General features: G+C 46.1%; 1 protein-coding gene across 3 annotated transcripts in view; it reads right to left on the bottom strand.

The window, feature by feature from the left end:
* PPP1R9A (protein phosphatase 1 regulatory subunit 9A) overlaps nt 1–13706 on the bottom strand; it is a 128176-nt gene extending 114470 nt beyond the window's left edge. For all 3 annotated transcript variants that reach the window (XM_054384739.1, XM_054384742.1, XM_054384741.1), the window contains exon 1: nt 12243–13706. In XM_054384739.1, the coding sequence (XP_054240714.1) occupies nt 12243–13706 (1464 nt within the window). The remainder of the gene's footprint in view (nt 1–12242) is intronic.
* Nucleotides 13707–19963: the final 6257 nt, after the last annotated feature.

Genomic DNA, 19963 nt, shown 5'->3' with positions numbered 1-19963 from the left:
AAGAAATGCACAAAACATCAAGCTGGGAGTTTTTAGTCAACCTACTAGACTAATAAAGGGGTTAAAAAACGGAGTAACTACTTCAGAGAAAAACAGGATTGATTTGGTTGGAAAAGACCTTCAAAGATCATCAAGTCCAGCCACTAGAGGAAAAAAGAACTACACAGGTTTGTAGTCTCATGCTCCCAAACACCACACTGGAACATTCTCATTTACATTAGTGCACTTTGCTTTGATCTCTAGATTCCTGATTTCTCTCTGGTTTGTGCTTGTGGAAAAAAAAAATCAAATCTTGTGAACATTCCGTTCAAGCAGTCCATGCACAAAACCAACTACGAGGCAATCACTGCAGTCAGCATCAATGACCAGGTATATCTGGGCTCCTAAGGAAGATGAGCTAACAGGTAAATATTTAAATATTATGGAATCCACATATATTCAGAATCTAAATATGTCAGTACCTAAGGATGTCAGAGTTCATCTTAAAAATGACTGCAAACTTACAAAGACAAAAACCATGACAGCAAGCTGGCTGAAACCTTGGGATGCTCATTCATCATAAAAGCCATAATCCAGATGAATTAGACAGGAGTTTGATAGCATGACTTTTAAAAGACTCTGGAGCTTATTGTTTTAAAACAAATCATGTGAACCGTAAATTTGAAATACAGGTAGTTCAGAAAATAAAAGGCAGCAGAGTCTGAATAATAAAAGATATTCTTGCAGTATGAACCAACATCTTACGCCCTTGAGGTTAAGCACTGAATACTAAGGCAGATGGAAACTGCAGAGAGGGACCTAAAAAGTTACAGATGTGCTGAGAAGTGCAGTTGGATGTGCAATAACACAAGGCAAATGGGTCTCAGAAATGCTGCCTCTACTCCTTCCACTGCCTTTAGCATATGGAAATATCTGAGTGATCCAACAGGTCTCTTGAATCAACTCTTGCAAGTACAATTAGATTCTGCTCTCACTAGAATCCTTCCTGGATTAAAAAGGAGACTACAGAGGCACAGCTATGGCTTTGTATCCCTTCATGTTTCTTTTTAATAGATTATTTGTGGCCAGAAAGTTCAACAGTGCTGAAGGAAACTCCTTCACAGACTTAGCAGAGACTGACAGACAACACAGCAGTCTGTTAGGAGCATAGGAAGAAAGTGTCTGTTATTACGATTCTCTAAGGTGGAAAACGCTCAATTCCACTTTAAAAGTGGAACCCTGCCCCTTAGCCTTCAGGTACTTTTTCTTTATGAATATACCAGAGGAGCAATTATGCTTTTTCAGGCTTTGTCATCTCTCAGTGAGCAAAACAAAGGTGTTAAGCCCTCTCTTTTTTATGATAGAACTAAGAAAAAGACAGATAAGAGCAGCAAGTCACAGCAGCTCCTCCTGCAAACTGACTTGCCTCAAGCAGAAGCCACCAGACACCTTCCAGATGAAGTCTCCACAGTGAGTTATAAAATGCCATTCACAATTCCCTACCACTACCAAAATATTTAGCTTCATGCATCTAGAATGCCATTTCCCTTCCTCACAGCTGCACTGCACCACGGGTTGCTGCTGTCATGCTGCAAGAGCAAGGCAGAGTGGCTTTCTCCTCTGTCATCCCATAGAAATGAGTCACTGGCTTACAGTGAAACTTCTTGGCTCATAAACCCATCCCCACTACTTCAATCCTCCCAGTCATCCAGATTTTACTGCAACCAAATGCAATGAGAAGGCTTCCCCACATCCCAGCAGCAGCAAATGTCATTAGTGTGCTCCAGCTTGCTGAGACAATGCTCCTGAAATTTTTAACAAGGTTTTCTGTCCTATCAAAGACAGACACTAATTCCATCTGACATATGCTATGTCTCATCCATCCATCCACACAGATTCCACTTTTCCCTTTGCCTCCCTGCCTCTGATTATTTGTGAAAGGGTTTTTTCTATTGTTTTGCTATTGAAAATAGAGATTAATCATTTTCCAGCTGCCAGAAACACCTCTTTATTTTCTGAAACAACAGTGACTGCTATTTGCTCTTCTGCAGTTACATACCATTTGTATTTTGAGAGTGCTCTGTTCGCTTTGAGATGTTTGCTATAAGACTTCCTCAAATACAGCTTCTTTCACCCAGTCCCCTAGAAACCTGAGCACTGGGAACTTCCAGGATTCATCTTTATTTCATTATTAGAATTTCCGCTCTTCATATTTGTTTCTCTCTTAATCCTGATCCCAGGTTCAACATAGAAACACAGAATTGAACCAGAAAATATTCTTGTTAGAAAAGACCTCTAAGATCATCCAGTCTGACCATTCTCTAACTCTGCTGAGGCTGGGGTTAAACCATGGCCCTCAGCACCACATCTCTGCCTCTTTCAAACACCTCCAGGGATGGATAGTCAACCATCTCCCTGGGCAGCCTGTGCCAGGCTTTGAGAACCCTTTCAGTCAAGGAGCTTCTTCTCATATCCAATCTAAACCTCCCCTGGGGAAACTTGAGGCCATTTTCTCTCATCCTATCACTTGTTACTAGGGAGAAGAGACCAGCACCATAAAAAAATGTAACTGAAATAAAAGACCAGGCTCCAGAAATGCTCCATATACCCCATCACCAGAATAAAGAACCTGGTTTTATGTCATTAACTTGAACAAATAAAGTTAGTACCACAAGCCTTGCAGATTATTTTATTACTCCTCAAGTCACAATACCTGAAAAATGTAGGTGATTATTTTATGTAGCAGAATAATCCACGTTTCAAGCTACCCATGCAGAGGCTCAGTACGTCAAACTACTTCATATATTGAGATTAATGAAATTAATTAACCAGCTTGCTGCCCATTTTACAGAAGTCAAACACCAGCATAAAGGTTTAGTGATTTATTCAACAATAAAGGAGATAGAGTCTAAGTCTTCTTAATACTAATATACTTAACAGTTTCATGCTTTAGCCACAACTGCCATCTACTCCATGTTGTAAAACAAAGCATGGACACAGGAGCCATAGTACAGAACCAAATTTAAGGGAAGGAAAATATTCTTTCAGTCATTTCAGAAGGAAGCTTTGCATGGTCAGGCTTTGGAAGCCTGGTCAGGCATTGGAACAGGTTACCCAGAGAGATGGTGGAATCACCATCCCTAGAGGTGTTCAAGAAATGTGTGGACACAGCACTTCAGAACATGGTTTAATAGCAACATCCTCTTAGGTTGATGGTTGGACTCGGTGATCTCAGAGGTCTCTTCCAACCAAAACACTTCTATGACCTTTATCTGTAAAGGTTCTTAATTAACCCACCCAAAAGTGGATGAATTCCTCAGATTCTGGAAGAATTTAAAATCTAATACAGCCTGTCTTCCACTTCTGCCTTCAACAAGTGTCCTAACAGCCACAGGGACTATTTTAGTTATAGAATCACAGGCTTACTGGGGTTGGGAAGGGAATACAGAGATCATCTGAATCCAACTCCGTGTTCACTTCAGTAAAACACAAATAGAAGCAGTGGTGAGTTTCGAGCACAGTGCTTGAGAGAGGTGTGTTGGGTTTGTGCATGGCAGGGCTTTGGGAAGTGGGCTACTGGAATGGGCCCTGTAAGAAGCTTCAGGAAGCTCCAAGTTGGACCTGCCTTTGACCAAGGCCAAGAAGCAGCAGCTCTGTGGTAACATGTTTAAGAAAGGGCAAAACTGTTGGGCAAATTCTTTGGTTTGGGAGAGGAGAGAGACAACCATACAGATACCAAGGTCAGGAAGGAAGGAAGGAGGGAGGCATGCCAGAGCAGCCATTCTCTTCTGGCCTGTGGTGAGCCCTTGCAGCCCTTAGAAATCAACAGTGAAGAGTTCCACCTACAGCCCATGGAGGATCCCATGAAGGAGCAGAGGATTGCACCCATAGAAGGTTGTGACTCTGAGGGGAGGCCATCACTTGGAGGACCTCCTTTGAGAAGCTTAGGGACATGGTCTAACAGTTGTGTACAGGGAGATGTTAGGTTATGATTGAACTCAATGATCCTCAGTTCTTTTCCAACCAGGCTGCAGCCCATGGAAGGTACCCACACTGGTAGGACTTCATGGAGGACTCTCTCATGGAAAGAAAGCCACACTGCAGCAGGGAAGTGTAAGGAGGGAGATGCAATAGAAACTACAAGGAATCAACCAGAACTGACCATAACTCCCATTCCCTGACCCCCGTGCACCACTGGGTCCAGGAGGAGAAGAGAGATGGGAGGAAAGTGTTAAGGTACAGCTGCATCTATCACTCTCCTACTGTGACTCAACTGCTGAACTGGTGGTGGCTTTGATGTTTAAATTAATTTGACTTTCTTTCCTCAAGTTGAATGTTTCTTTAGCCCATGACCACAGCTGCTGAGTGAACCCTCCCTGGCCTTTGTCTCAACCCCTCAAGTCTTTTGCTGTATTTCTTCCTCCCACTCCCACGAGAGTTGTATTCAGTGCCAGACAGGTGGCCTTCAACCACAACAGTGCTTAAACTTCAATTATTACTTCCATGATTCAAAATAGTTCACTAACACTTTAACAACAACAGGTAAATACCAAACTAAGCACTGAATCAGGCAAACATTGGAACTTGCAAATGTTTCCAGCATGCTTTATTTTGATGTTTACTAGATAAAAAATAATATTTGAGAGGGCAGAAATTTCCTAAGTAATTGCAGTGTCAGATTACTGTGTCCACTTCTGGAGCACCTATTACAGGAAAGATATGGATGTGCTAGAATGTGTCCAAAGGAGGCCCACAAGGATGATCAGAGGGCTGGAATACCTTTCCTATGGAGACAGACTGAGAGAGTTGGGGTTATTCAGTCTGGAGAAGAGAATGCTCCGAGCAGACCTTATTGTGGCCTTCCAGTATCTTAAGGGGGCCTACAAGAAAGCTGGGGAGGGACTTTTTAGGGTGTCAGGTAGTGATAAGACTAGGGGGAATGTGGCAAAACTAGAAGTGAGTAGATTCAGATTGGACGTTAGGAAGAAGTTCTTCACCATGAGGGTGGTGAGACACTGGAACAGGTTGTCCAGGGAGGTGGTGGAGGCACCATCCCTGGAGGTGTTTAAAGCCAGGCTGGATGGGGCTCTGAGCAACCTGATCTAGTGTGAGGTGTCCCTGCCCATGGCAGCGGGGTTGGAACTGGATGATATTTGAAGTCCCTTGCAACCCTGACAATTCTGTGATTCTTTCAGATTCTTTCTTCCTCACTATTTACATTCCTGAATGCATTTTAGTGAGAGAATTAAGGAACACCTCAAAGAAAGACTTGTTCCTTCAACTGGTTTTTTGCAAGAACACTCATCACAGGGTTCCTACCAAATTTCAAAACAACTGGTAAATACAGGTAGCATTTAGATTCTAGACTTCACTAGTCACCACACTACTTGTAAAACCTCTTCAAAGACTCACTTTAAAAAAAAAAAAAAAAAAAGAAAAGAGGGAGAAAGAAGCACAAATCCCAATTCCTGAAGACCACTTGAAGAAAATATGATCTGGAGAAGCGAAGTGCTGTAGGCTCTAAGATTCAGTCAAGCTGCATGGCAAAAGAAAGGAAGAATGTGAGGCCCCACCACTAGCGTGCATAACTAGCAGAAGCACAGAGGAGCCACTAGCTATATCCTGTTAGCCCAAAACTCAGAGAGGTCTGCATAGAGGTGCCTTCACCACCAGTGCACTGCAAGGAAGCCTTATGGAACCCTGAAAACCGCAGCAGCAGCAGCTTGGACTGAACCCTCTCAGTGCACCATGAGCTGCCTGCTGTCTGCCATACGGTTTGACTACAGTCCCCAGTTCACTCCAGCTCCTTCACTGGGTAGGGCCAAGTCAGCGGAACAGAAGGTTGCAAAAGGAGGCCCAGCAGGAGACACCCATTGCTGCTAACAGCTTTAAACGTTCCAATGTGTACCCGGTGCCAGAAATATGGCACTGACTGAAGATGAAGCCATCAGCTATCAAGATACCAGACGTCATAGATTTGGAGAGAGGAGAAGAGATGAACGTTACTCTTCCATCCTAAATATATCCAGAATGGAGGAAGCATGGCTCAAAAATAACTATGATTTGGACAATTAATATATATCCATTTGCTAGAGTGTGGGTAACCATAAGCTAATGAATTTTGTACCACAATTTTTGGGAAACAGCATGTAGCCCAATCCTCAGGAGACCCTGCAAAACTCAAAAAAAGGCCAATAAATCACAGAGTATCTGCCTCTTTTTTTTTTTTTTTTTTTGGTTGGTTGGTTGGTTTGGTTTGGTTTTGTTTTATTTTGGGTTTTTGGTACAGAAAAGTATCCCTTGGCAAGAAAAAAGTTGAGTTTTCCCTCATCATATTTACCTAAACTGTTTCACGGAATCATAAAATTGTTTTGGTTGGAAAAGACCTCTAAGATCGAGTCCAACCATCAACATAACACCACCATGGCTATTAAATGATAGAATCAGAGAACTGGTTTAGTTGGAAAAGCCCTCTAAGATCACTGAGTCCAACCATCAACCTAAGACCACTATGACCATCAAACCACATCCCAATGTGCCATGTCCACATGTTTCTTGAACACCTCTTGCACTCACCTTGGAGAGTTTCAGTTCCATCCCTGAGCAGAAAGACAATAACATAAGAGCTGGCTAGAGCTGACAAAGGCCATTCTATCATGATATAAACACTAATATGAACTAAAGACCAGCATGCCCATCCACACACTGATGCCTGCCTCTACTAACAGCACCAATTCCTGGGCTCTTTTAGGCTGTTTTGCATTGAACAGCACCAAGCTGACCTGAGCTCCCACAAACTCAGACAACTGCTCACCTTAACGATGCCACATTCTAAATACCTAGAAATCCTCCATGCCTGCAAAGGCCCCTGGGCAGCCACATGCTCCTCAAATGGAACTTTCAATAGAGATGAGATCAGCAAACACACGCCATAATTCCAGAGCACAGTAAATGGCCCATGGAGTATGGGAGCTGTGATACTGGAATTACAGACTGTAAAGGAATTTCCTCAAGGGGAGTGTGGCCAGAAGGGCAAGAGAGGGGATTCCACCCCTTGATTCTGCTCTGCTGAGACCCCACCTCCAATAGTGCATCCAGTTCTGGTGCCCCCAGCATAAGAAGGACACAAAGCTGTTGGAGTGAGTCCACAGGAGGGCCACAAAGATGATCTAAGGGCTGGAGCACCTCTGCTATGAGGATAGGCTGAGGGAGCTGGGGTTGTTCAGCCTGGAGGGGACTTCAGGGGGAGCCTAGAGTTGCCTTCCAGTACCTGAAGGAATCCTACGGGAAGGCTGGAGAGGGACTTTTCATGAGGGTGTCTAATGACAGGACAAAGGGGAATGGTTTGAAGCTGAAGAAGAGAAGGCTTAGACTGGATATTAGGAAGCAGCACAAGGGTGGTGAGACTCTGGAATAGGTTGCCCAGGGAAGCTGTGGAGGTCTCCTCCACGGGAGTGTTCAAGGCCAGGCTGAATAAGGCCCTGAGCAGCCAAGTCTACTTGTGAAGCACTCCTGCCCACAGCAGGGAGGTAGGAGCAGATGATCTATAAGGTCTCTTCCTAAGCCATTCTATGATTCCTTCACCTCTTGATGCGAGTCTTTATGAGTTTCTCAGTAATTGGGCCTTTTCCTTGCCTGGGAGATGAGCAGAATTCAATCTTCACCAGTTTGATGAGTAAGATTTTATTTATTCATCCTTCTGCCCATACTTCATTACTTTTCATGGACCATAGCATGTCCCCTGAAGAGACAGAAAAGATTCTTGGTCATAACTGAAAGCGCTTTGCTCTTCAGACTGAGCACTCTGATCACTTACTTCTCACACTTTTGCTTAAAAAATCCCTTGGAAAAAAATAATTCTAAGAGGTTTGTTTAAACCTGTTGGAAGCCTTCCAAGTAATGATTTATGGCAATAACCACTTGCTCATTTCACAGATTCCACATTCAAATGTCAATTTTGTTATTTTAGAGCTTACCTGTAGAAGAGCAGAGGTGCAATGCTGTGAAATCAGCATTGGATTTTTCATACTATTATCTAGCAAAGTAGTTAAGTACAAATTGCTTCATTTTAATCGAGAGAAAGCAGTTTTGAACAGTTCAGAAGATGCTCCTGTATTGCTTTGTCTTTTTGCTTTTTCAGTTATGCAATGCATGAAGTGATGCTCAGGAAACTATTAATGAATCCATTTATGCCCAGAAAATTGCCTAGAACAGAAACATTCTTAACTAGTTGCTGTCTGTTCAGTTAGTAAGCTTGCTCCTCACCTAACAGATGGCTACAGGAGAAATCAGGTAGGTTTGTCCACTAGCATCATGAGAGGAACAGGTCATAGAATCACAGAATGCCCTGGGTTGGAAAGTTCACCCAAAAAGTCATCTTGTCCAAGCCCCCTGCAGTCAGCAGGGACATGTCCAACTAAATCAGGCTGCTCAGGGCCCCATCAAGTTTGACTTTGAATGTCTCAAGGGATGGGGCCTCAATCACATCTCTGAGCAACCAGTATTTCACCACTCTTTGTGAAGAACTTCCTCCTTATGTCCAACCTAAATCTCCCCTGCTCCAGTTTCAAACCATTGCCCCCCATCCTATCACTACAAGCCCTTCTAAAGAGTCCCTCCCCAGCCTTCCTGTAGATCCCCTTCAGATATTGAAATGCAGGTATAAGGTCTCCCCAGAGCCTTCTCTTCTACAGGCTGAACAACCCCAACTCTCACAGCCTGTCCCCATACCAGAGGTGCTCCAGCCCTCTGATCATTTTCACAACCCACCTCCGGACCTGCTCCACTAGGTCAAAGTCCTTCTTGTCTGAGGGCCCCAGAGCTGGATACAGTACTTCGGATGAGGTCTCACCAGAATAGAGGGGCAGCATCACCCCTCAACATCTCCTGACCATGAGCAAGAACCTCATGAACCTCATGAGGCCCCTTGCCCTCTGCACTAATAATCTCTCTGTCAGGCAGGAATTGCTTGCCAGAGCCAAACCAGCAGGACTGTGAGAGAGACAGCACAGGAGCCCAGAGATCTGAGAGCCTTCAAGGTCCCACCGTGGGACTCTCCAGCAGCTGTTCCCAGGTCCCTGCCCATGGTGGTGTGGCCAGGCAGTGACCTGATGCCACTGGCAGCCTGCCCGAGGTTATGCTGCTTGACACTGCCAAGGGAGTTAGGGAGGGTGGCAGAGAGAAGTAAGAAAGGCTTGAGAAGCAGCTTTTCATCTGCCACAACTTCTGCTGCCCACCCTGCTCCCCTGCCAGCCTTCCACACACTCTGACTTCTGTTTCCCCACACGAGTAATAGGCTGCAGGCACCCAGGACAAAGAGCAGGGGATCTCCCACACCTTCCAGGCTCTCCCACCCTGCTCTCTCTCAAGGCAGCTTTGATTCTGTTTTCTTCCTGTGCCACAATAAAGATGCTAAAATAATTAAAGCAGCCATTATTTCACTTTGGATAAGCTTGTTCAGAGTCCTTTATGCTTAAAACCATGACAAATGTACTCTTTTTATTATGTACACAAATGACTTTGAGAGTGTTCTCCTGGTGGACTGTTATTATTACTTGCTAGTATGCAATCTGGAATGAACAAAGTATGAAAAACTGGAGAATAAAAGAAAATTCCATAACTAAATAACTGAGAGAATAATCTAATAGCTCTTGGTATGACAGCACAATTCAGACAGATGACAGCAATATATTGAAGTAAGGACATCACTACTTAGCTCTTTCAAAACAGAAACAGTAGAAAAATCCAAGCTTCTCAAGAATAAGAATCAGTAAAGTCCCTTTCTGGATTCTTACCTGTTGAGCCGTAATAAATATGATAAAACAAACCTCTGTGCATAACTGGTGGATCTTTCAGAAGACAGCTCATCTTTTCTTTTAGTGCAGCCTGAGGAATCATAGTCACAGAATGCCAGGTTGGAATGGACCCCAAGGATGCTCTGGTCCAATCTCTCTTGGTGATAGTGGAGTTCAAATGAGCTGGCCCAGCACTCTGTCAAGCTGAGTCTTAAGCCTGACCAATATAGGGGAATTCACTGCTTCCCTTGGGAGATGATTCTAATGTCTCACTGTTCTCATTGTAAAAAAATTTCTTGCAGAGTCCATCCAGTCAGAATTTCCCCAGGAGTAACTTGTAACCCATTGCCCTTCCACATGAGGAAGAAGGTGGACACACATAAACACGCACACACCAATTTCCATAATCCTTTGTCATAAAACCTTTTTCTGCTTCATTAAAAAAATAATAAAAAGATAAGGAAACCCAACTAGTTAAATTCTGAGAATAACCTAGAAGGAGCTCAAACACTGAATTTTTGGTCCATGAGGCAAGCCTGAATAAAATACTAACAAAACGAAACAATAACAGTAACAAAAAACCTCATTATCTTGGCTTGGAATGGTTTGTTTCGGTGTTAAAAACTCTCTTCTCAAAGCATGAAGAACCCAAGGTCATTTCCTCTGCCTCTACCCTTCAATAAACAGATGTGAAAGCCTTGTTGCTTCATTCAGATTAAAATATCCTAGTGCAAATATCCATCTTCGCCTCAATTAAACCATCTTAGCTTCACCATCACACAGGTGGTGTGAAGATTCATTTTGCTCATCACATCACTTCAAGCTTGACAGTGAAACTTCTGTTCATTGATTTAGCAAATTTCCTTGCTAACATCACACAATGAAAATCCAGGCAATTTCAATTACAGACTCTTAATCTGGAAAACATTTAAATTTTGAGTATCCCACCAGATAAGGCTGTTTCAAGAGGCATTTCTGGAAAAACCTAGGTGTTTGAATTGTCCATTTGAGCCCAGGGGCAATAGCAACTTGGAATAAAATACAGATTTAATTCTGAGACTCAGCAGTGACAAGTTGGTAGAAAACACGAGTTGCTGCTCTCTGAAGTGAAAGTACCCAAACCAACATTCTAAGCTCTCATTTCAAGGCACTTAAACCAGAAAAGCTCTGCAAGAAACCTATCCTTCATCAGGTGTTTTAATTAACTGGCTTCTGCCTCTCTGTGGAGATAATGTTCTCAAGTTTTTAAGGGACAAAGCTACTAGAAAAGAAGATGCTAATTCATAGAATGGCCTAGATTGGAAGGGATCTTAGACATCATCTGCTTCAACCTCCCTGCTGTGGGCAGGGAAGCCTCTCTAGACTTGTCTGCTCAAAGCTTTATTCAGCCTGGCCTTGAACACCCCCGTGGAGGAGACATCCACAACCTCCCTGGGTAACCTATTCCAGAGTATCACCACCCTCATACTGATTAGCTTCTTCCTAAGATCCAGTCTAAACCTATTCTCCCTCAGCTTCACACCATTCCCTTGTCCTGTCTCTAGACACACTTATGAAAAATCCCTCTCCAGCCTTCCTGCAGGATCCCTTCAGGTACTGGAAGGCAGCTCTGAGGTCCCCATGAAGCCTTCTCTTCTCCAGGTTGAACAACCTCAGCTCCCTCAGCCTGTCCTCACAGCTGAGGTGTTCCAGCCTTTGGATCATCTTTGCGACCTCCTGTGGACTCACTCCAACAGCTTTGTGTCCTTATTCTGGGGACGCCAGAACTGGATGCACTATTGAAGTTGGGGTTGTAGCAGAGCAGAGTCAAGGGGCAGAATCCCCTCTCTTGCCGCAACCCAGCACACAGCTGCCTTCTGGGCTGCATGAGGGCACTGCTGGCTCATGGTGAACTTCTCATTAGCCAATACACCAAAGTCTCTTTCTTCAGAGCTATTCCAAACCCACACTGAACTCTATTCAGACATGGAATTATTAACAGGCCTCTACTATGAGACAGTCACATTGTGTTTCATGACACAATGTTTAAATACAGGGACTTTAAAGAACATCTGATGAGAGCTGAAAAAAAGGCCCCTCAATTCAAAGAAGCTGTGGTCTCCAATTAAAAGAACAACCGCCAGCCCAAAGGCCACCAAATAACCACTTCTACATTTCACCGCATTACAGCTCAGTCACCAAAGTCAAAAAACACACATATCAAAACCCCAAGCCTCACCAACCCAGCTGCCATTCTTGATTTCTGCTGGTTTAGCCTTCAAGGAGTCTAGGAAATGACACAGGTTCATCAGAGCTCAGCTTCCTTACTTCATTTAGGGTTACACTCACTGGCTCACCATCATAAAACCACATACTGAAAGATCTACTGTGATCTTTCTAGAGCCACAGTCAGTCAAAACCTACTTCAAATAAAGCCACATTTCAAAACAACCCCAACTGCAGAGGAACAACAGAAGAAAACTTAATTACCTTAATTGGAGCACGGCTAAACTGGATTTTTCTGTTGGCTGGGATTTCATCTTCATCTGGCAATCCATTAATTTCAGAATATTCCATATCAGGCTCGTAACAGTTATTGTCATCACTGTCATCCTGACCATCCTGCTCTGTCCCTGTCTCTCCCCAGTCAGAGCTGTATCTGGAGCGTACTCGATAGACGCTGTAGTCAGAGTGCATGTACACGTGGGAGCTCTGTAAATTATTTCCATCTTCTTGCACTTCTTTTTCACTTGCCTCATCATATTGGGACTCCGTAGCATCCGAAACAGCATTTGTAGCAAAATCACTACCTGAAGCTGCATTCCTTGACAATTCTGCAGCTTCAGGGCTATCAAAGACACCCTTTGTGTGTTCTGACCGTTCCTTTTGCTGAAACAAAACTTCTGCCTCCGTTTTTGACTTACTCCTAGCACAGCTGTTCACAGATCTTTCGCTGTCAAGCACGCTGACCAAATCCTGTTGATGTGCTGCAGAGATCTCAAGAGAATCAGCACTGACCTCTGCATTCTTCTTTATTTCTTCAATTGTTTTTGAACTTACCAAAGTGCCTGTGGATGTCTTTTGCCTTGGTGCCGAAGGCATGCTGTTCTGCTGACAGCTCTCAGGCGACACCATGCCTGCATTCTGCTTGGCTGCGGGAGACCACGTGCCATCTTTTGAAGGGCTGAAGCCCTCAAAGTCTGCAGCTGGGGAGGAGATGTTTGTGACAGTGGAGGAGAGGTTCAGAGGGTAGTGTCCAGTTACGGAGTACTCCTCGCTGTTTTCTGACTTGTCCACAGTGACCGCGCTGTGCACGTCAGCATTCTCGAACACGGCGCTGAGCTGGCTGACAGTTGGTGAGACGGTCTCTGTCCTGGGGCTAAGGCTGTCCAGTGAGTCAGTGCTGCCTCTCTGAGACTTGGAGCTACACCACTCCTCTGGAAGCTCACTGGAAACCACCTTCTCTTTCTTTGGGGAATAGCGATTGGAGTGTCCCGTTTCATGAGAGTTCCGCTCAAACATCTTCCGGGTCTCTGTAAACTTGGAATAGGAAGGCCCATCGTGGAGAGTATCGAACCTACTGATCCTCTCTGAGACGGACGACTCCAACTTGACGATGGAACCATCTGCTTTTTCTACAAATTCTTTGGGCCTAACTCGTCTCTGGGGCGAGGGAGGGCCACCCTTCCCCCTGGATTTCGGGGTAACGCCAGCACTTTCAGTGGGCTCCATGCCCATCTGCATAAACAAATTCTTAATCCTATTGACATTTGAGCCATATTTCCTTCCTCTGCTCTGCAAGGCCTCTCCTTCCTCTTTCGCTTTTTGGTCTCCATCTGATTTGGGTTTGTCAAAGGTGCTTTTCAGCGCCTGGAACTCAGTTCTGTAAGCGTTCCTGTGAGGAGAGGCACTTCGGAGGGTTGATCTTTCTCCTGAAGGCTCTGTTTTCATCATGTTTGCTCCAGGAGCACAAAACCAAATTACATAGTTTCTGCAGGACTGCTCTCTGTAGCGTGCCACAGCCCAGACCGGGCTGGAGGAGAGGTTTTCTCAGGGGGCACTGTCCTTCAGCACAGCCATACTCAGCATGAGATCTGGAGGCAAATATTCTGGCCAAGCAGTGCAAATGAGGGTGTTGAAGAGTAACAGCTAACTCCACCTGCAATAGAAAGGAGGGTTTTCTGAATCACACCAGGTACCTGCACTTTTTTAAGCCACAATTTCCCTTTATTGTTACTTAAAATGTTTACCACAAAGAGTAAAAAAAAAAAAATAAATACAATCTAACACTGCATATGTAGAAACCTATTACAAACTTTTTCAAACTGGAGAATTTGCAATCTCCAATATCATTACATAGCTACATATGATCCCATTTTACCATTCACAAACTACTGCAACAATGCCATGCACGCATGGAAAGGCCACATGACAAGGAAAATAACATTATTTCTGTTCAATTTAACTTTTCTAACACAATAAAGAAGAATAATCCCCAAATCAAACCTCTGAGCTGCCACTGACGATAAAGCAACCCATGCAAATACGATGGTTCTGCTTCCCTTAGGCACTGCAAGACCACCTTTGGTCTCTCAGGGAAACGTAACAGCAAAAACACCATCAAACATTAGAAATACCATCACAGAATGTTCTTAGAAAGGCAAATTAAGCAGCGGCAGCTCCAGGGAATAGGAAAACCTGCACCCAAATTTAACGTCCTCGGTTGACATAGGGGGAAAAAAAAGTGAAATCCAGTTAGAGAAAGTTGTCCCTTGCCAAGGGCAACGGTTTGAGCACCTGGAAAAGCCTGGAGGTGCCCAAGGAGCAGCTGCAGGAGAAGCCAAGAGCTGGAGCCGCTCCCACCGCCGGCCCCGGGGGGCTCGCTGCGGCCGCCGTGCCGGAGCTCCTCAGCCTCGGTGGCCGCCCCCGGCTCCCGCAGCACCGCGCTCGCTGTGAGCCAAATCCCTCTCCCTTCCCGTCCGTTCCTCCTCTCCACCGCTCCCACCGTGGCGAGGAAGCCTCATTTTTGGACGCTGCAACACGCGGTGCCCGTAACCCTGAACCCATCCCCGCGCCTCTCTGCGCCCCGCTCCCGCCGCCCTGCCGAGCGGGGGACGCCGATCACCACGGGCGATCTGAAAAGGCCACACGGCATCGGCTCCCGCCGCGACCCGCTGCTCCTCCAAGGTTGGAAGAAGGCAATAAACTTCACCCGAGAGGACAGCGCCGGAGCCCCTGCGGCGGCTGCTCCTCGGGCGGCCGCGCCATGCCGCGCCAGCGGGCTTGGGGCTCCGGGCGACAACACCTTGCGGCGGGGCAGAACCCTGGCAGTTTCCCGCCGTGGCGCTCGGCCCCGATAAAACAAAAGCCCGGTGACAAGGCTGCTCCCCCGCCGAGCCCGGCGGCTCTCCCGCGGAGCGCGCACCCCGCCTTACCCAGCCAGGAACCGCGGCGGGCTTCCCCAGCCTCCCGCCTCAGCGCTGCCCCCGCTCCTCCTCCGGCGCCTCTGTGGAGAACGGCCGCTGTCGCCGCCCGCCTGACAGGAGGCAGCAAACGCCGCGGCGCCTCAACGCCATTGCAGGCAACAGCGGCGGATGGGGCACCGACACGGCTCCGTGCGCACACACCCGCGGCGACAGCGCAGGGGAGGAGAACCACCGCGCCCCGCCGCAGCCGCGCTGCCGCCCGCCCCTCCGCCGCGGCGCGGCCGCCGCGCCCCCTCCGCCGGACGCGCCCCGAGCCGCCACCGCCCGCCGTGGGGCCGCCCGCCGCCGCTGCCGGCGGGTGACAGGTGCCTCACCTCCTCGGCGAGCCGTAATGGTTCGCTCCGCCAAGGGGGAGCGAGGGAGGCGGCGAGCCGCGCTCCCTCTGCAGTCCGGCCGCGGGCGGTTACCGCCGAGCGGCGGAGGTTGGGCCCGGCCGCGACCACGCCGCCTTCGTGCTTGGGCGGCGGGCGAGCCCGCGCTGCTCCTCCACGGTGCCGGAGCCGAGCCCGCCCTTCCTCCCCCTGGGAGCGCTGGTTTCCAGTTGACCCCTGAGGACCGGGACGGTTCGGCACCCGCCCTCGGCTGGGAGGAGGCCGGGTGCCGGGTCCCGCGGCAGGGAAATCTCCTCTCTCAGATCCCTCCCGCCGCAGGAAACCTGTGGGGCGCGTCCAGCCACCGGGCACACCGAGAGCTCGCTGCAGCTGTAGCCCCAGCGCCTTCCCTGCTCTTACTATGGAACTGTTTGACCCAGCAGTAACGTGCTGGTAACGGGCAAACCACTCAGCTCCGAACGCTACCGGCTCCGGAGAACGATACTGGATCACCATCAGTGAACCAGTATGCTTTCATTGGTTTTTTGGTTGGGCCAGTTTGCCACAAAAATGTTTGGGCTTTAGCCAGTGCATAGGAAAACTTAACTGCAGAAGGTGAAATCTCCAGGTAATTTGTCAAACTGGTAATTCCGAGAAGGTAATGACTGTTAATCACCTAGAAGCACCTCAGCAAAGTTCATTAAACTAATTGCATAAATATCCAGAAAACGGCCTGGGGATGTATGTTGTAAATTCTGAAAGCTAATTATTCAGCCTAGAGAACCTAGAGAACACTGAGTGGAAATGAAGACATAAGGTGCATGGGTTCACAGACTTAATTCATTAGTGTTAATGAGACTGAAGCATGGGTGCTAGCTGCCCTTCTGAGTGTTTACAGCTGTCAATCTCCAATTAATCTAATACACAGTAAGAGTGTGCAGCTCCAGATCTTTGTCTCAAAAAAAAAAAAAAGTTTAAATAACCAGCACACTCACATTGATGGGCAACCCACAAATCTTGTAAAGCAGACAAAAATCCCAGCATCTTGATAGATCTACACCCAAGAAGCTAGCAACAGATGTGGGGACACCTCAGTAGTGCTTTTCCCACCACCAGCAATAGAATCACAGAATTGTTTTGGTTGGAAAAGACCTTTAAGATCATCCAGTCCAACCATTCTCTAACTCTGACAAGTCTTGTGCTAAACCAAGTCCCTCAGCTCCACGTCTTGGCCTCTTTTCAACACCTCCAGGGATGGGGATTCAACCACCTCCCTTGGCAGCCTGTGCCAGGATTTGAGATCCCTTCCAGTGAAGAAGTTTCTTCTCATATCCAGTCTATGGCTGCCTGAAGACAGTGGCACAGGAGGAGGTAAAGGGGCTCTGATGCCCACAGGCCACTGAGCATTGCCATGGCAAAACACACCAGCACAGCAGGGAGAGGAGGAGATAGGGGAGCACTGCAATAAGCAAAAATACAGGCAGCAGCTGAGCTTCAGAAGCAGTTGCAGAAAGCTCCCCTTCTGAGGGAGACCATTTCCGAAAAAAGGAATGTGGGAACTGCTTCACAGCTGCTTGCAATGAGAAGTCTTACAGGTGACTCCCTGCAGAAGGACTAAAGCTGCTGCAGCTAAGTAGGACATTGCCTATTAAATTCTAACCACACCAGGTCTGGAGTCCCACCTGTTTGGCAGCACCTTTCCATTGGTGTAATTTGTAGACATGAAGCTGTAAGAACATTTAAGAGAGCTGCTTGACTTTTGAAGATACAAGTAGATTAATAGAACTTTGAGTGTCGTTGAGGAAGAAGAGAGACAGAAAGCAGAAATGTAAATGTTGATTATTTTCTTTGTAAACCCAGACTAAGCATACAGAGTGGTAGAAGAACTTAGCATGTACCAGATATGTGTCTAGAAGAGTTTTATAATTCACATGCGAAAAAAAAAGGGCACAAGTAAACATTAATCTGTGAAACAAATACAACTATTTTGGAGACTAATTTGCATCTCATTATGTAAAGACAATTAGGAAAGGATGCACAACGTTATCTACACAACCAGAGCCGTAAATATTAGCAAATCCCTTTGCTAACAGGAGTTTTGCAAATAAAATGGCCATTTCTGACCTATTATGTATTTCAAACAAGGTACTCATGGAAACATTTGTATGAAACTGAACAAAGGCGTAAGGGTGCTGATCAACAGCCACCTGAAGACGAGCCAGCGTGTGCCCAAGTGGCCAAGGCAGCCACCAACATCCTGGCCTGGATGAGGAACAGTGTGAGCAGCAGCACCAGGGAAGTGATTGTGCCCCAGGAAGCAGCATTGGTGAGGACACACCTTGAGTCCTGGGTTTAGTTTTGGGTCCCTCACTACAAGAAAGACATTGAGTTGCAGGAGCTGATCCAGAGAAGCTGGTGAAGGGTCTGGAGAACAGGTCTGGTGAGGAGCAGCTGAAGGAACTGGGGTTGTGTAATCTGGAGAAAAGGAGACTGAGACCTTCTGGTTCTCTACAACTCCCTGAAAGGTAGAGTTAGAGAAGGGTTGAACTGCATGATGTTAAAGGTCTTTTCCAATCAAAGGGAGTCTCTGATTCCTTCGTGGCAGAATGGTACAAGTGATCTCTATATTATACTTGAGTAGAAAGGAAGGAAACGAGCTGACTCACTGATTCTTATAGAAGCACACAAGAAACTGCAAGATCCCCACAATGAGAGATATGATATATTACATCTATGTCCTCTTAAATGTTTTAAGTACACAGCACAGGCATTCAAGCAGACAATACTCATTTTTGACACAATCTAATGCAAAATTTTTTCAGTAATTTCACATTCCCTCACTACCACTTTAGGTTCACAACAACCAGCAATAGGACATGGGGTAATGGTTTGAAGCTGAGGGAGAGTAGGTTTAGACTGGATCTTAGAAAGAAGTTCTTCAGTACAAGAGTGATGAGACTCTGGAACAGGCTGCCCAGGGAGGCTGTGGATGCCTCCTGCCTGGGGGTGTTCAAGGCCAAGTTGGATGAGCAGCCAAGTTTAGTTGAGAAGCATCCCTGCCCATGGCAGGGAGGTTGGAGTAGATGATCTTTGAAGTCCCTTCCAACCTAAGCCATTCTATGATAATTCCGTGATCCTGTGAAACTACTGGCAATTTTGGCTGCTCAGTGAAAGCTGCTTGGACCTTATTTAGGGGTTCAACATTGGTCACCAACATCCAAGATATTCAAACTTAGTAATCACAAAACCATTTCAGTCTCCAGCCTTATTTCCCCAGTGCTCATGTTAAAGAACATTATAATTTAGGCTCTGGGCTAATTAATTGTGCTTTGTTTCAATTGGTGTGTCACTTCTCAGGACAGGCTCTTCATAGCTGAGCATGGCTATGCAGCTAGCTATGAAGATGAGAATTGCCTGTCCTTTCACATTTTCAGTATTTCTGTGACAATCCTTTTGACTAGAAGGTATTTTTAGGCTCTGCTAAAGCATGATTGACATTTCTGTTAATTCCTCAGCAGCATTAAAAGGCTGCACAGCATACTTTAGAAAAGATAAGAGACCAAGGCCTTCCTTATTATGTTAGTATCAATTCAGAGGAACTTCACTGAAGTTAGGGAATTACTCTCTTCCCAACCAATGGGAAATTTGAATTTTTTCACCTTCATAGTTACATATGATAGAGTATGGCTGTCATTTTACTTGCACTGAAGGTGCAACTCCATTCAAACTGCTCTGAATTCACACATATGACAGGGAGAGAGACCCAAGTTGTTTAACCTGACAGCACCACTTCAAATTATACTCACTATCTTTTAAAACCAGTTTTGATACCTCCCTCCAACACTGGCTATAACTGATGTTCTTCTTATTCTAGATGAATGAATTGTATTTATTTACAAACATGACTATTTGAATTTCACTGATGGGATTGTTCAGCCTGGAGAAGAGAAGGGCTTTGGTGAGACCTTAGAGGAGCCTTCCAGTACCTGAAGGGGGCTACAAGAAAGCAGGGGAGGGACATTTTTACAAGGGCTTGTAGCAATAGGATGAGAGGGAATGGATTGAAGCTTGAGGAGGGGAGATTGAGACTGGAGATTAGGAAGAAATTCTTTACAGTGAGGGTGGTGAGACTGGAGTAGGTTGCCCAGGGAGGTCATGGATGCCCGCTCCCTGGAGGTGTTCGGGGCCAGGTTGGATGAGCCCTTGAGCAAGCTGGGCTAGTGGAAGGTGTCCCTGCTGACTGCAAAGGGGTTGAAAGTAGATATCTTTAAGATCCCTTCTAACCTAAACCATTCTATGAATCTGTGCTGGGTTGGTCTGAGTCACTTCAGTGCTTCTGAGGTTTCAGATAGCAATTTATTTGCAAAACAGAGCAGCAGGGCAAGTTTCTCCACACAGCTCAGGCAAAAGCAGA

The sequence above is a fragment of the Indicator indicator genome, chromosome 11 (assembly GCF_027791375.1).
Source record: "Indicator indicator isolate 239-I01 chromosome 11, UM_Iind_1.1, whole genome shotgun sequence".
In the NCBI taxonomy this organism is placed as follows: domain Eukaryota; kingdom Metazoa; phylum Chordata; class Aves; order Piciformes; family Indicatoridae; genus Indicator; species Indicator indicator.
Note: the sequence above shows the minus strand (reverse complement) of the source record. Positions and strands in the feature narration are given on the sequence as shown.